This window comes from Paramisgurnus dabryanus, chromosome 4 (assembly GCF_030506205.2).
Source record: "Paramisgurnus dabryanus chromosome 4, PD_genome_1.1, whole genome shotgun sequence".
Lineage (NCBI taxonomy): Eukaryota > Metazoa > Chordata > Actinopteri > Cypriniformes > Cobitidae > Paramisgurnus > Paramisgurnus dabryanus.
In genome coordinates, this window is record NC_133340.1 from 4,906,419 (window position 1) to 4,921,706 (window position 15,288).

The 15,288-nt window shown below is 40.4% G+C and overlaps 1 protein-coding gene across 1 annotated transcript in view; it reads left to right on the top strand.

The window, feature by feature from the left end:
* The window catches only part of LOC135746690 (uncharacterized), a 46,641-nt gene extending 34,484 nt beyond the window's left edge, over nucleotides 1-12,157 (top strand). The window contains exons 5-25 of the mRNA XM_065265346.2: nucleotides 2,427-3,971; nucleotides 4,085-4,206; nucleotides 4,298-4,359; nucleotides 4,543-4,643; nucleotides 4,760-4,826; nucleotides 5,637-5,791; nucleotides 5,872-5,993; nucleotides 6,085-6,146; nucleotides 6,256-6,356; nucleotides 6,467-6,533; nucleotides 6,633-6,787; nucleotides 6,888-7,009; nucleotides 7,097-7,158; nucleotides 7,315-7,415; nucleotides 7,573-7,600; nucleotides 7,708-7,886; nucleotides 8,058-8,179; nucleotides 8,329-8,390; nucleotides 8,487-8,590; nucleotides 8,764-8,921; nucleotides 12,125-12,157. Of these exons, the coding sequence (XP_065121418.2) occupies nucleotides 2,427-3,971; nucleotides 4,085-4,206; nucleotides 4,298-4,359; nucleotides 4,543-4,643; nucleotides 4,760-4,826; nucleotides 5,637-5,791; nucleotides 5,872-5,993; nucleotides 6,085-6,146; nucleotides 6,256-6,356; nucleotides 6,467-6,533; nucleotides 6,633-6,787; nucleotides 6,888-7,009; nucleotides 7,097-7,158; nucleotides 7,315-7,415; nucleotides 7,573-7,600; nucleotides 7,708-7,886; nucleotides 8,058-8,179; nucleotides 8,329-8,390; nucleotides 8,487-8,590; nucleotides 8,764-8,921; nucleotides 12,125-12,157 (3,530 nt within the window). The remainder of the gene's footprint in view (nucleotides 1-2,426; nucleotides 3,972-4,084; nucleotides 4,207-4,297; nucleotides 4,360-4,542; nucleotides 4,644-4,759; nucleotides 4,827-5,636; nucleotides 5,792-5,871; nucleotides 5,994-6,084; nucleotides 6,147-6,255; nucleotides 6,357-6,466; nucleotides 6,534-6,632; nucleotides 6,788-6,887; nucleotides 7,010-7,096; nucleotides 7,159-7,314; nucleotides 7,416-7,572; nucleotides 7,601-7,707; nucleotides 7,887-8,057; nucleotides 8,180-8,328; nucleotides 8,391-8,486; nucleotides 8,591-8,763; nucleotides 8,922-12,124) is intronic.
* Nucleotides 12,158-15,288: the final 3,131 nt, after the last annotated feature.

Sequence of the window (15,288 nt, forward strand, 5' to 3'; positions counted from 1 at the left end):
GATTACCACAGTTGCTCCAATGACCAGAACTGCTGCTCAAAAGACAACAACTGTTGCTCCAACCACCAACACTGTTGCTCCAACGACAACAACTGTTGCTCCTACAACCACAACTGTTGCTCCAACGACTACCACAGTTGCTCAAACGACAACAACTGTTTCTCCAACGACCACAACTGTTGCTCAAACAACCACAATAGTTCATCCAACAACCACAACAATTCCTCCAACGACTACCACAGTTGCTCAAACGACCACAACTGTTGCTCCAAATACCAACACTGTTTCTCCAACGACCACAACTGTTGCTCAAACAACCACAATAGTTCCTCCAACAACCACAACAGTTCCTCCAACAACCACAACAGTTGCTCAAACTACCACCACAGTTGCTCCAATGACCACAACTGTTGCTCAAACAACCACAATAGTTCGTCCAACAACCACAACAGTTCCTCCAACAACCACAACGTTTGCTCATACAACCACAACTGTTGCTCCAACAACCACAACTGTTGCTCAAACGACCACAACTGTTGCTCCAACGACCACAACTGTTGCTCCAAAGACCACATATGTTGCTTCAACGACCACAACTGTTGCTCCAATGACCACAACTGCTGCTCAAAAGACATCAACTGTTTTTCCAACCACCAACACTGTTGCTCCAAAGACGACAACTGTTGCTCCAAAGACGACAACTGTTCCTCCAACAACCACAACTGTTGCTCCAACTACCACAACCATTCCTCCAACAACCACAACAGGTCCTCCAACGACCACAACTGTTGCTCCAAGAACCACAACTGCTGCTCAAAAGACCAAAACTGTTGTTCCAACAACCACAACTGTTGGTCCAACGACCACAATTGTTGGTCCAACGACCACAACTGTTGGTCCAACGACCACAACTGTTGGTCCAACAACCAAAACTGTTGCTCCAACGACTACGACAGTTGTTCCAATGACCACAGCTGCTGCTCAAAATACCACAGCAGTTGCTCAAACGACAACAATTGTTGCTCAAAATACCACAGCAGTTGCTCAAACGACAACAATTGTTGCTCCAAACACCAACACTGTTTCTCCAACGACCACAACTGTTGCTCAAACAACCACAATAGTTCCTCCATCAACCACAACAGTTCCACCAACAACCACAACAGTTGCTCAAACAACAACCACAGCTGCTCCAACAACCACAACTGTTGCTCCAACGACTACGACAGTTGCTCCAACGACCACAACTGCTGCTCAAAATACTACAACTGTTGCTCCAGCCACCAACACTGTTGCTCCAACGACAACAACTGTTGCTCCAACAACCACAACTGTTGCTCCAATGACCACAATTGTTGCTCCAACGACCACAACCGTTGCTCCAACCACCACAACAGTTGCTACAACAACCACAACTGTTGATCCAACCACCAAAACTATTGCTCTTACGACCTCAACTGTTGCTCCAACAATCACAACTGTTGCTACAACTCCCACATCCATTCCTCCAACAACCACAACAGGTCCTCCAACGACCACAACTGTTGCTCCAACAACCACAACTGTTGCTCCAACGACCAAAACCGTTGCTCCAACCACCACAACAGTTGCTCCAACAACCACAACTGTTGCTCCAACCACCAAAACTATTGCTCTTAGGACCACAACTGTTGCTCCAACAAAAACAACTGTTGCTCTAACAACCACAACCATTCCTCCAACGACCACAACTGTTGCTCCAACAATCACAACTGTTGCTCCAACTACCACAACCATTCCTCCAACAACCACAACAGGTCCTCCAACGACAACAACTGTTGCTCCAACAACCACAACTGTTGCTCCAACGAACACAACTGTGGCTCCAACGACCACAACAGTTGCTCCAACCACCACAACTGTTGCTCCAACCACCAAAACTATTGCTCTTACGACCACAATTGTTGCACCAACAATCACAACCGTTGCTCCACCCACCACAACCGTTGCTCCAGCCACCACAACAGTTGCTCCAACAACCACAACTGTTGCTCCAACCACCAAAACCAATGCTCTTAGGACCACAACTGTTGCTCTAACAAAAACAAATTTTGCTCCAACAACCACAACTGTTGCTCCAACAACCACAACTGTTGCTCTTACGACCATAACTTTTGCTCCAACAACCACCACAGTTCCTCCAACGACCACAAAAGTTGGTCCAATGACCAGAACAGTTGCTTCAACGACCACCACAGTTGGTCCAATGACAACCACAGTTGGTCCAATGACCAAAACTGTAGCTCCAACGACCACCACAGTTCCTCCAATGACCACAAAAGTTGGTCAAACGACCAGATCAGTTGCTCCAACAACTATAACAGTTGCTCCAACAACCACCACAGTTGGTCCAATGACAAAAACTGTTGCTCCAACTACCACAACAGTTCCTCCAACAATCACAATCTTTGATCAAACAACCACAACTGTTGGTCCAACAACCACAACTGTTGCTCAAACGATCACCACAGTTGTTCCAACACAACAACACAGCTACTCAACTGTTGCTCCAGCCAGCACATCTGTCACTGCAACAGGTACAACCCTTGATCAAACAACAACAATTCTTGCTGCATCATCTACAGCACCAACCACAACAAACACAACTGTTGCTTCCAACAAAACTGTTTCTCCAACAGGCACAACCCTTGGTGAAACATCAACAATTCTTCCTTTGTCAAACACTGATGCTGCTGCAAGCACATCACTTAAAACGAACACAACTGTTACTCCAGCAAGCACAACTGTCTCTGCAACAGGCATCACCCTTGGTCAAACATCAACTATACTCACTTTATCAGCTACAGCACCAAACACAACTGTTGCTCCATCTAGCACAACTGTCTCTGCAACAGACACAACCTTTGGTCAAACATCAACAAGTCTTCCTACAGTGACTACAGCTGTAGCCTCAACCACAACAACATTTTCAACAAACACAACTGTTGCTCCCGTTAGCACATCTGTCTCTGCAACAGGCACAACCCTTGGTCAAACATCAACTATACTTACCTCTACATCTACAGCTACAGCACCAACCACAACAAACACAACTGTTGCTCCTCCCGGCACAACTGTCTCTGCAACAGACACAACCTTTGGTCAAACAACAACAATTCTTGCTTCCTTATCTACAGCTACAGCACCAACCACAACAAATCCAGCTGTTGCGTCTTTCAGCACAACGGTCTCTGCAACAGGCACAACAACAATTCTTCCTTCATCAAATACTGCTGCAGCCGCAAGCACAACAACACTTCAAACAAACACAACTGTTGCTCCAGCCAGCACATTTGTCTCTGCATCAGGCACAACCCTTGGTCAAACATCAACTATAGTCACTTCATCATCTACAGCTACAGCACCAACCACCACAACATCTCTAATAAACACGACTGTTGCTCCATCCAGCACAACTCTCTCTGCAATAGGCACAACCTTTGGTGAAACATCAACAAATCTCCCTACAGTAACTACAGCTGCAGCCTCAACCACAACAACACTTCCCACATCTGTCTTTTCAACAGGCACAACCCATGGTCAAAAAACAACAATTCTTTCGTCATCAACTACAGCTGCAGCACCAACCACAACAAACACAACTGTTGGTCCTTTCAGCACCACTGTCTCTGAAACAGGCACAACTATTGGTCAAACATCAACAACTCTTGCTTTATCAACTACAGCTACAGCACCAACTACAACAACACTTCTAAATGGACTAAGTGTTGCTCCCACAACTACAACTATGGTGTTCACACCCAAAACACCTGTTAAACCAGGTTCGGCAGAATTGATAAGCAAACTGCTGGTCAACTCTTCATCTTCAGTCCCCAGTGAAGCTTTGGTGCTCAGTGCTATCAACATTCTCCTTGAATCCAGACTTTCACAACTGAAAGAAAAAGTCAAGCTGATGAATGTCAGCTATGAAAGTAAGTCTTGTCATTTTCAGGTAAAAAGCTATCTATAAACAGTTTGAACGTTTCAACCAGCAATAGATGACAAGCTTTAGGGAAATGTAAATTGAATATATCTTTCCAAACAGAAATCTCAGACACCTCCTATGCAGTCTTCTTCACATTTACTTTGAGTAACATCAGCATTCCAGAAGACCCAGAGCTTAGAAACAACACTTACAAGCAAGTGCAGGACATGATCAACAATGCGGTAAGCATATATAAAAAGACACAGTAAAAGAGTTTGGGTGCAGTGCAAATCTTCTGTAGAGTTTGATGGATTGTTTGTAATTCCTCTGCAGCTGAACACTCTTCTGAATTATCCAAACAGTGTGAAGTTTGAACCCAACTCTTCCAACTTCACGTAAGAGTTAAACTGACTTCTGTCTCTGAAAGATACTTATGCTTTTAGTCATATTAAATGCATCATGACATTTTGGGATATTAAAACAGCTCCTGAATTATTTTATTTTTTTTGTCTAAAAAGAACTGTTTAACACCCTTAATCTGAAGTTCATTTCAAGTGTATTTTCTGCTCTTCGCTTAGGAGCACATCAGACCAAATCCAAGGCAATATTGATTACATCTTTCAAGAGGGAAATAAGATACAACCTGTCAGCTTTCTAAATGAGCTCCGTAAACTGATGGGTATGTTCATGTTGGTGACCTTTAGGCATCCTAAACCAAAGTGTGGAACATGAAAAAATGTACAGTACGTCTGATGGGAATTAATTACATTTTATTGTTTCCATCTGACTTGACAGGTCTTACCACTACAACAATGTTTCCCCTGACAACAAAAAGCTTTCCTGTGCTGTCTTCTCCTCAACTGTGAGTGTAGATGTTACCTTACCAAATTGGCTAAGTCTTGTAGTCTTTATTTAAATCTAAGAGGCTGTTTACACTTGGTATTAACATGTGTTTTTGTCGATCGGATCACAAGTGGACGACGTTAATGCCAGGTGTAAACGATGTTCAAAAAGTTTTGAGCTCGTCCACTTTCAACCACTTTCAGAGGTAGTTGAAAACCCTTTTGATCGGATTGCTTTTGTAGTGTAGACGCACATGTGGTTGAATGTGTTCAAACAGCCACAAAAGACTGCCTACTCTCCGCCCATTTATCTAATCTGAGGTACTGAACACAATGTTTTACGTCTTATTTGATTTCTGGCGCAAACACGCGGTGAACAGCGCTATTTTTAGCCATTCATTGATAAAACTAAAGCGTCTGATTTCCGCAGTTTCATTTTGCAAGCATGTGAAAGTTGCACGATCTTATTTCACTAATTGCGCTGAAATATCAGAGAAAGCTCTAACATATACATGTACAAAACACTGTGCAGCATGTTTACTTACAACACAAGCAGCGGACTCCGACATAATATTAGTTTGCATCCATATAAACTCGTCATTACTCCCACTTGCGTTTAAATGACAACTGTGAGACTCGCCCACAGTCTCGACAGACCACCCCCTCACAGTATTCAGGACAGAAGTGGTCAAAAGTGGACTAAAGAGACGGATTTAAATACCAGGGGTAAACGTAATGTGTCTCTCTCGTCCACTTGTGATCCAATCGATGAAAACACAAAACAGCTCTAAAGCTCTGAACTGTATTAAACATAGTGGTGCCCTCTGCAGATCTGTTTCAGTGGAGGTGACGAGCAAACTGGTGTTCAACTCCTCATCTCCAGTCCCCAGTAAAGCTCTGGTGCTCAGTGCTATCAAAACTCTCATGGACTCCAGAGAGTCACAATTCAATGAATTAGTCAAGCCGGTCAATGTCACCTATGAGAGTAAGTGCAATCATTTTCAAGTGATAAGTGGATGGCAAGCTGTGGTGAAATCTAAAATAAACACATATCTTTCCGAACAGGAGTCTCTGACACCACCTATGCAATAATCTTTTCATTTTCCCTGAGAAACATCAGCATGCCAAAACACCCAGGGCTTAGAAACAACACTTTCAAGCAAGTGCAGGACATGATCAATGATGTGGTAAGCTTAAAAAAAAAATCCAGTCAAAGATCTTGTGTCCAGTACAAATCTTCTTAAAATGTAATGGATTTGGTTTGTTTTCCCCCTGCAGTTGAATACTCTCCTGAATGATCCAGACAGTGAGAAGTTTAAACCCAACTCCTCCAACTTCATGTAAAATTTAAACTCACTTCTGTCTCTAAAGTATATTTATGCATTAGCATCATATTTTTTTACAATTGTCTCTACATGAACTGAAGCTATTTTTAAATAACATTTTCAGGAGCACATCAGACCAAATACAGGGCAATATGGATTACACCTTCCAAAAGGAAAATAAGATACAACCTGTAAGCTTCCTAAATGAGCTCAATAAACTGATAGGTATGTTCATATTGGTAACCTTCAGCCATCCTAATACAGCAGTGTGGAACATGCTTGAACATGCAGTATTTTTCATAAAATGTATTATTTTGTTATTTATGATTTGTCAGGTCTGACCACAACAACAATTTCTCCCCTGACAACAAAAGTCTTTCATGTGACGTCTATCCAGCAGCAGTGAGTGTAGATGTTACATTACAGAAAATGCTTGTTATACAGTCTTCATGTAAATGTAAAGCCCTGAACTGTATTAAATAAAAGTGGTGCCCTTTTCAGAATTGATTCTGCAGTGGTGACGAGCACATTGACGTTCAACTCCTCATCTCCAGTCCCCAGTGAAGCTCTGGTGCTCAGTGCTATCAAAAATCTCAGGGACTCCAGAGAGTCAAAACTTGATAAATCACTCAAGCTGTTGAATGTGACCTATAACAGTAAGTTTAAGCATTTTCTTTTAAATGTTCTTGTATTAAAATTCTCAAGTTTATTTACGTACTAGGACAAAATACATTATGAACATTTCTATATAAACAGAAATCTCAGACACCTCCTATGAGCTCATCTTTGAATTTAATCTGAGTAACATCAGCACCTCAAACAGTCATATGCCCAAAGGCAATGCTGCCGAGCAAGTTCAGAATGCTATCAATGCTGCGGTAAGCATAAACATCAAGACCAATGGTCAGAAATCACATTGTATTGTAATCTGTTTGTTTTTCACTTATCATTATTTTTATTTATAGCTCAACACTCTTCTGAATGATCCACAAAAACCACCATTTGTTGCTACACTCTCCAAAGTCACGTAAGCTTTGACATTTAATTTTTAATTTAATTTACCATTAAACATTCATCCTGCATTAAACCTCTACAATCATGATACTCTCCTTTGCCTTTTACTCAGGTTTTACGTCTCTGTTCTAAGAAGGTTAAAGTTCTAACATTTATTTTATTCCATTAGGACAAAAGAACAGCAGATTGAGGTTTCCATGAACCATGTCTTTATGGAAACAGATGATATACAACCTGTCAGCTACCTAAATGAGCTTCGTTCACTTAACAGTATGTCAATTCCAGTACAAAAATGTGAAGTTGTCAAGTTGTTTTTTCATAGCATTTCTGTGGATTTTCACAGCTTTTGTTTCTAATTCGTCCTGTTATTTCTTTACCATGGTGGGATCATTGGTGGGATAATTAAAATCATTATTTTATCTTACAGGCTTAACAACAACTCCAACTCCGACTATGTAAGTGCAAAAAAGTTTACAAGTTGATTACTTAAGTTTAATCATTGTTTTTGTTTATTCGCTCTCTCAATATTCTATTGATTATTTACCTTCTCTTTCACTTTCAGACTTGTGAAAGTACTCATTTACATCAAGCTTGTTTTTAAAACAAGAGGCCACATACCAAGCGAGAGCGCTGTTCTACAGGTTGCCAACAAGCTGCTGAACAAACGTCTAAGAAGCAAACGAGACCTGACAGTACAAAAACTTAGTGATCCTGTGAGCTTTGTGAATGTCACCTATACAAGTAAGTTTGTCTCACCAGGAAACAATAACTCCATATTACAGCCTTTATACAGAAAACATCTGATTAAATATAAAACATATTTGAAATTCATCTATATATAATATATACCCTTGGTTTTCTCATTAAAGGATTTACAAACAGTATGGCTGATATGTGCTTTCTCTTTTCTAGAAATTTCTGATAACTCGTATGCCCTCAAATTTGGATTTGAAATCAGCAATGTTAGCGTGACTGAAAAAATTGAACTCAGGGACAGCACATACAAGTTAATCCAGGACTCCATAAATAAACTGGTAAGTTTGAAACTATTTGAAACAGTACTAGTTTCCAAAATTAAATAAAAGTCAACATTTAATTCTACTGAACATAACAAAAACTCTTGAAATATAATTGACTTTTTTATTAGAAATAAAACAAAATTGTGTTTTTCCAACCTGTTTAGCTGAACGAAATCCTAAGTGACCCAACAGCCACTCCATTTGTGTTCAATCAGGCCAATTTTACGTAAGTCGGGACTTCATATTTTAATGAAATGTGAAAGAACAAGTGTTATTAATGATGTGATGATGTTTAACAGTGTTAATATTTACATTCCCCCAGGGGTAATTCCACTGTGATTGAGGCTAATGTCGAGTATGTCTTCTCAGAAGATGACTTTAAGTTTCCAAGTCTTTTTCTCCAAGGACTTATCAATGTTAATACTGGTATGTTGTTCTGCATTATTTTTTATTTTTAACCTTTTATTGTTATTCCAAGTTCTAAACTTAAAACTGTAAAACTTATTTTAACTCTAGTAGGTGTTAGCTGAGCGTTTTTTTATTTTTTATTTTATTCTTAATAATGTTACCTATTTTTTTTCCAAAACACTGGTCTATAGGCACTATTACCACTTCTGCACCTGCTACAACCACATTCTTCCCCTCTGTGCTGAACACTACTGGTCCAAACAACAGCACTAGTGCAGCATGGGTTGTGGCTATAATTGTTCCTTGTGCTATAGCCATCATACTTGTACCTTGCTGGATTCTTCTTTGTGTAAGTTTCTTGTTCATGAAGGCATTATTAAAAATAGTAATACAACACAAGATTCATGTACTGTAATGACTTAGCTGAAATTATTTAATTTTAATTTGTTATTGTTTTGTGCTTAAAACTTTGTTTTGAATGTTCATTGTTTTAACTGAGAAAGTTCGTCCAATGCACTCTCTCTCTTTCTCTCTCTCTCTCTCTTTAGTGTTTGCTTTGTGGTTGCTGTGCAGGAATAAGAAGACGTTGGCACAGAAGACGGTCATACAACATACAGTACTTCACTCACAACATCTTCTAGTGAACTTGAGAGACACTGAAGAAAATATTAAACAGGAAAAGTGATCTCAAAGCAAATGAACTTTGTAAAACTATACTTAAAAATCATTTATTCTTCTGCCATTAATTAGAAACGTATTATTATATATTAATTTATTGTTGATTATTGTTCATGCGGATATTTAAATTTACAAAATGAATATGTTAAATCAGAGCTACTGCATATTATTTATTTTCCTCCTGTATTGCTGGACAGACAGGAGCTGCACCAACTATTACTGAATGTGATTTATTTTTTTTCTAATCTGTATTATCTAATGAAATTAAATTATTTTTGTAATTCTTGTCTAATGTTACAATATTTAAATTAATGTTTAATAAATTAATGTAATGTTTTTTCCTCAAATAATTATTTATTTGCTTTCATATAATTTATTGTAATAGGGAAATGTGGACAAAATTAAACTTATTCATTCTTTATGCACTTTATTTCTATGTGACAGTTCTTGTGTGAAAAAAATATATGCAAATCATCAACCATCAACGAATTTAAAGTCGGACATTATTGTTTAAAAAATGACAATGTCAAGGCTTCAAAACTGTGTCATTAGAAAAATCCCACCAGTTGTCCTCACAATAATCTGACTTTCAGATACACACATGGGCATTTCTGATCATCATAAAGGCAAACCAAACATTTTTCCTAAACATTTTAAGGTGGGTCTTATAGCGCGTTTTCGGCAACTTCCCAGATAGCAATGAGTCGGCGGACCACCGGCGGTGCTCTGGCGGCAGTAAGCGTTATAAGGGCGTAATCTCAAACAGGTCTGACGGCGGACCGCCGCGGCAGCCGCTTTTGCATAAATTAAGCAGTCGATCCGCCGGCTGCATGCTGGCGGCATCTCGCAACAAATGAGAGTGACGTATTCGGCGGCAAAAGTTTCATCCCCGACAGCGGTACGCACCTACAGCCGACAGCTTGGGGCTGGCGGCATAAAGAAGCCATGTGGATATTTTTTGCTATCTGGGTTGTATCCTGTAAATCAGGGGTTCCCAAACTTTTTTTCCTGCGCACCCCCTTCTATGTCCCAACCGGGTTGGCGCACCCCCCAAAACAAATCCAAAAAAGCTTTATTTTCTCACCATAAATACTCATGTTTAATCATGCGCAAACAACCAAGGGCCGGTTGCACTAGCCGGACGTTAAGAAGTTGGGTGTAATAGTCCTACGTTGGGCTTAGCTACGTCCAACATTGTGAAAAATATTTACGCCTATTGCACCATCTGAAACTACGCTCAGCGTAGGTGATGCGCGCCCCCGTGTATGCGTTTAACCACTGTGATATTTAGACGCCATTCGAGTTTACTAGGGTAAAAAACGTACACTTACTGCCGTCAGCTAATAGATGACATATGAGAGGTTTCCTCATGTTTACCAGTGCGTCACGTGCAGACCCATCAAACACATTAACGAAAGCCTTTACTGTTCGCACAAAAGGTGTATAATAGTTTGCGGATTCATTATAACAGCTCAAGTTTCAAACAAAATTAAATGAAAGCTTTTAATACGTTCTCTACAGTAAGTATTTATGTATTTTATTATATAATTCATTGGCGGTCTCTTTACCATGCATGAAAACACATTCCTCGCGTATCCTGTGCCCATGTCTCGTCACATTTCATTTTTTCTATTTTTGCCATAAAAAAGTCTCTCTCTCTTGGTCCCTCTCCTCCTTCGTGACTAACAACTTTATCATAAGACGTCCCACATGACAGTTTCCCTGATTTCAGTCAGTTAAGCATATTTATAATATATATGGAATGAATGAAACGAGTTGGCACGCATATAGCGGCTGCAGTGCATAACAGAAGAGCAGTGCGTAGAAAAAGACAGCAGCTGTCTTCTACGTTTCTATCAAAAACTAATAAATTATAGTTTTTTATTTAAAATAAAAGCGATTACAAAGGAAATGTTTACTGTTCATTTTTTTATTTATTTATTGTATGGAAAAATCCCACTTAAAGAAACAGACCACCATTACATTTTTCCTCTCGCGCACCCCCTGGTGGCAGCTCGCGTACCCCTGGGGGTGCGCGTACCACACTTTGGGAATCCCTGCTGTAAATCACGACTTCAAAACCACGACTCAGGACTCTGAACTGGGAGTACATCGATCTAGTACGAGTTCACGAATGGGAAGTCACAGGCTTGACTGCCGTTCCAGTGCACTTATACGAGTAGAAGGTTGGAAAAACACGGTTTACAGGTTGCCTGGAACACGTAATCCCAGTTCAGAGTCATGGTTTTGAAGTTTTGTTTTACTGGGGCAAAAACCTGGAACGCAGCATAAATCTCTGAATCTGTTTTTTGTTATCAAAAATAGCAACATTTACATCTTATGAAGCATATATTAAGCACTGTTTCCAAGACATAAACATTACCAGCACACAATATGAATAATTATTGAGTGGGGTTTACATTCTACAGCTGAAACACTATATAGCCACACAGACATTAAGGAAAATACTCTGGAAATGCATCAGGGATTTGTCCGGGATGGTAAAAATTACGGTTCATTTACACTGACAATGAAGTGCTGGAATCTACATTTTTGTTCACACAGATACCGTGAATATCCTGAAAAGACATGTGACGTGAAATCCTGCACTTGGTAGTTTTTTTCTTTGCAGTGTCTATAGTGCAGTGTATTTCGGAAAGGTTTTGGTAAGTGGAAAATGCATAGATGAAATTCTAAAGCCAAAGTAAAACTCTGTACTTTATGCTATGCACATGAATTCCTCACAGTGAATAAAAGTGGGCCACAATCTGTGGGCTCCTCTTGACATCAACAGCCAATCACGGTTCTGAATCAGGAAAGTACCTAGATTTAAACTCATCTTATCTAACAGTTATAAAGGTACCTTTTATTCAGACATTCCTCACTCTGAGTCCCCCTGAAAAGTGAGAAATTAACAGAATACCTAAGTTCTGAGTCTCCCGCCTGCGTGCTAGAGACTGAAACGGAGCATAAATCTCCACAGAGATTGTAACAGGACAATCCAAAAACTCCATCGTGCTAAGTCTTCGGCCATGTGCTAAGAGACTGAAACGGAGCACACAACTTCTGAGTCTCCCACTGAGAGAGACAATAACAGATCATTCAAAAACCAACCAAGTTTCTGAATCTCTCCTTGAGATTTTACGGCTCTTCATTCTGAGTTTGATAACAGAGACTGAACCAGATCGACCACAAGTTCTGAGTTTCTGGCCTGTGCATCCAGAGACTAAAGGGGATCGCACACCGGCCGCGCCGCTCAGCGCCGCGCCGTTCTAAATCAACTGAACACATTGTTTTCTATGAGTGTACGCACACCGGCGCCGCCAGGTGGCGCCTGTCCGCGCCGCCCAGCTGTGACTCAGGAAGTTGTTCAAATCCCTGTCTTGCCACAAAGCGCCACTCACATAGCTTAACATTAAATAACATCATATTTGCCCCAAATCATTAAGGATTAACATTGGCTGCTAACGTATATTTTGCATTTTGAAGTAGACGCTATCTGACGAAGCTCGCGCTATTTAATGTGCACTTCCGGTTTACAATACCTCCGAGTTCTGCTAGGCGCGTCGCGACGCTGCGCGACGCTGAGCTGCGCGGCTGGTGTGTGATCCCCTTAATGCCTGGTTCACACGGCAGGATAATTAGGCCGATTTTAGCCCCGATTCACCCCTTCCGACAATCTTAAGGATGCTCCGATAATCGTAAAATAAACTGATCAGATATTCTTGCCGTGTGTGGTGTGTTTAGACTGCTCTCGTCTACTCGGAAGCACCTCGGGACCGCTCCGATCTCAAATCGGGGATATCCAACATGTTGGATTTTTTTGGCCCGATTTCTTCTCGTGTGTGGTGTCTCCCGGGGACAAACGAGCATGCAGCCTGTGGACTGTGACGTGTAGCCAATCAGAAAGCGAGGTGACGAGGAAGCGAGGATGTACCGGTGTCATGTAAACAAAATCACGGGTCACAACAACTCACCTCCATATCATGATGTAGCAAGTATAGTCCATGCTCGCGTTGTCTTGTCTCAACTTCTTTGACCATCGCCTTTTCTTTTGAGAAAACTATCGCCACAGCATCCTCTTCAGCATCCTCTTCGTCCGCCATGATTGTTTACTCTGAAATCACGTTTGATCTCGAGAGATTTTGCGAGATTTCCCGTCTGACCTGGGACTGCTCGGGAGTCAAATCGGTTCGTGTGTGATGTGTTGATTTTGCCATGTGGCGGCGCACCACTAACTGTACGACCAAAACTGTTAGACCCGCGATGTTTTATCGCCGTGTGTGGGGTCTCTCAGAGTTGGAAAATCGGCCGACGATTTTAAATTCGTCCCGTCTGGTGGAGCCTTAAGTGGGTCACACCACGTTCCGAGCTTCTCGTCCAGAAAGGCAATCACAGATGTCTGCAACAAGGTGAAGCTCAGAAGAGCAAACCTTCACTTCAAGGGATCTCCATCTGAGTGTTTCAGATTGTAAAGGATCCTTGTGCATCGACTACAGAACCGCGTCTGCATGTTCCAGATTGCTAGAATATTAAAAATCATGTAAAAATCACTACATTAATTGGTGCCCATGTCAAAATTACTACACAGCACAGAGTCGAAGCATGCCACTGTTTTTCACAGAATTTGTTACAGTTTGGGTTATAAATTACAATCTTTAGTGAGGCTGGGCAGAAATTTCGGCAGACCAAAGCTTACCTAAAGGGCTATTTTACGTAAGATTACACTGATATAACCGGTGCAACCTGTATTATTTGCTGAGCATTTTCACCGGCATCACTGTCCATGGCCGGGAGAGAGCTGTGCCTGGCAGGAGAGAGGTTTCTGAGAGCAGCGCAGACAGTTTGTGTAGAGAAAAACTGAGACTTTGGCAACATGTTTGTGTGAATCATCTTTTCTGTTCACTGGTGTAGTTATTTCCTTGCAGCTTCGCACTTTCCACACTCAGTAGCATCAGCTCTGCTTGTTAAAACTTTAATTTTGAGCAATGTAATAATAACGTTAAAACTTTTTATGGGAATATACTCAAAAGATGATTAAATATAATACCAAATTAAACAAAACTTAGATAGGCTTCTGGGAATCTTGATGATGATTTGCATCATGGGAGGGGCTTCTGGCAGGTGGGTGGCTCAAGTCTCTTTGCGAAATGGCTGAGATGGATTTTGTTGAGACGGTAGCTTTGATTTATATTATGTGCTATGTATGGAATGTGAAAGATGAACTGACTTTGCTAACTAAGCCGTCGTGTCAATTGCCGCATCCCTTGCTGTGTGCTGACTTATGCCGTGACATATGCCGTTAAATAATTCATCTAAGACTCTCATCATCACCCCTCTCAACCTGAAAATGAATGTGAGAAGCTGCATGAGAAGCTGTGTGACGTCTGTGCCATGTCGTCTGCAACTTTTCTTAATTTAAGTAAACCTTTATCAAAGTTTTTTCCTTTTTTAACTATTGTTCCTTGTGTTTTTAGTGATGTTTTTGTAGCAGTTAACTACGTTTTTAAATTTGATTGATGTTAATTTGATCACTTTTGTTGTCATATTTTGTCTTTTTCAGTTGAAATCAGTAATAAAACACTAATAATTGTGTTTAATGGAAGCCAGCTATTGTTTGAAACAATCAAAGGTCATTAAAACCATTAGTTCATTAAGCACAAACATAAAAAGACACTGCTTCACTTTTTCACATACAATATGGTAATATGTGGTTATTTCTTTTTAAGAATAAAGTGCTTGAGAAACGTGGGGAATGAATTTATCACATATAACTGCACTTACCAGACTCCCCTTACTTACTAGAGATAGTGTATGTTTGCCAACAAGGCAGGCTTTAGTGTAAACTGGCACTTTGTTGTGTAAATGTCAATTCATAATCTTTGTTTTACCGTAATGTTTTAAAGTATTTAAAGCTTGTTCCATACATTACATTTTTATTAGCAAAATTGTTATTGGTACTGAAAGTGAAAATGGTTTTGTAGCATATCATAAGTAACAACCCTTATGCATTTCCCGGACTGCCTTTGGTAATAAAT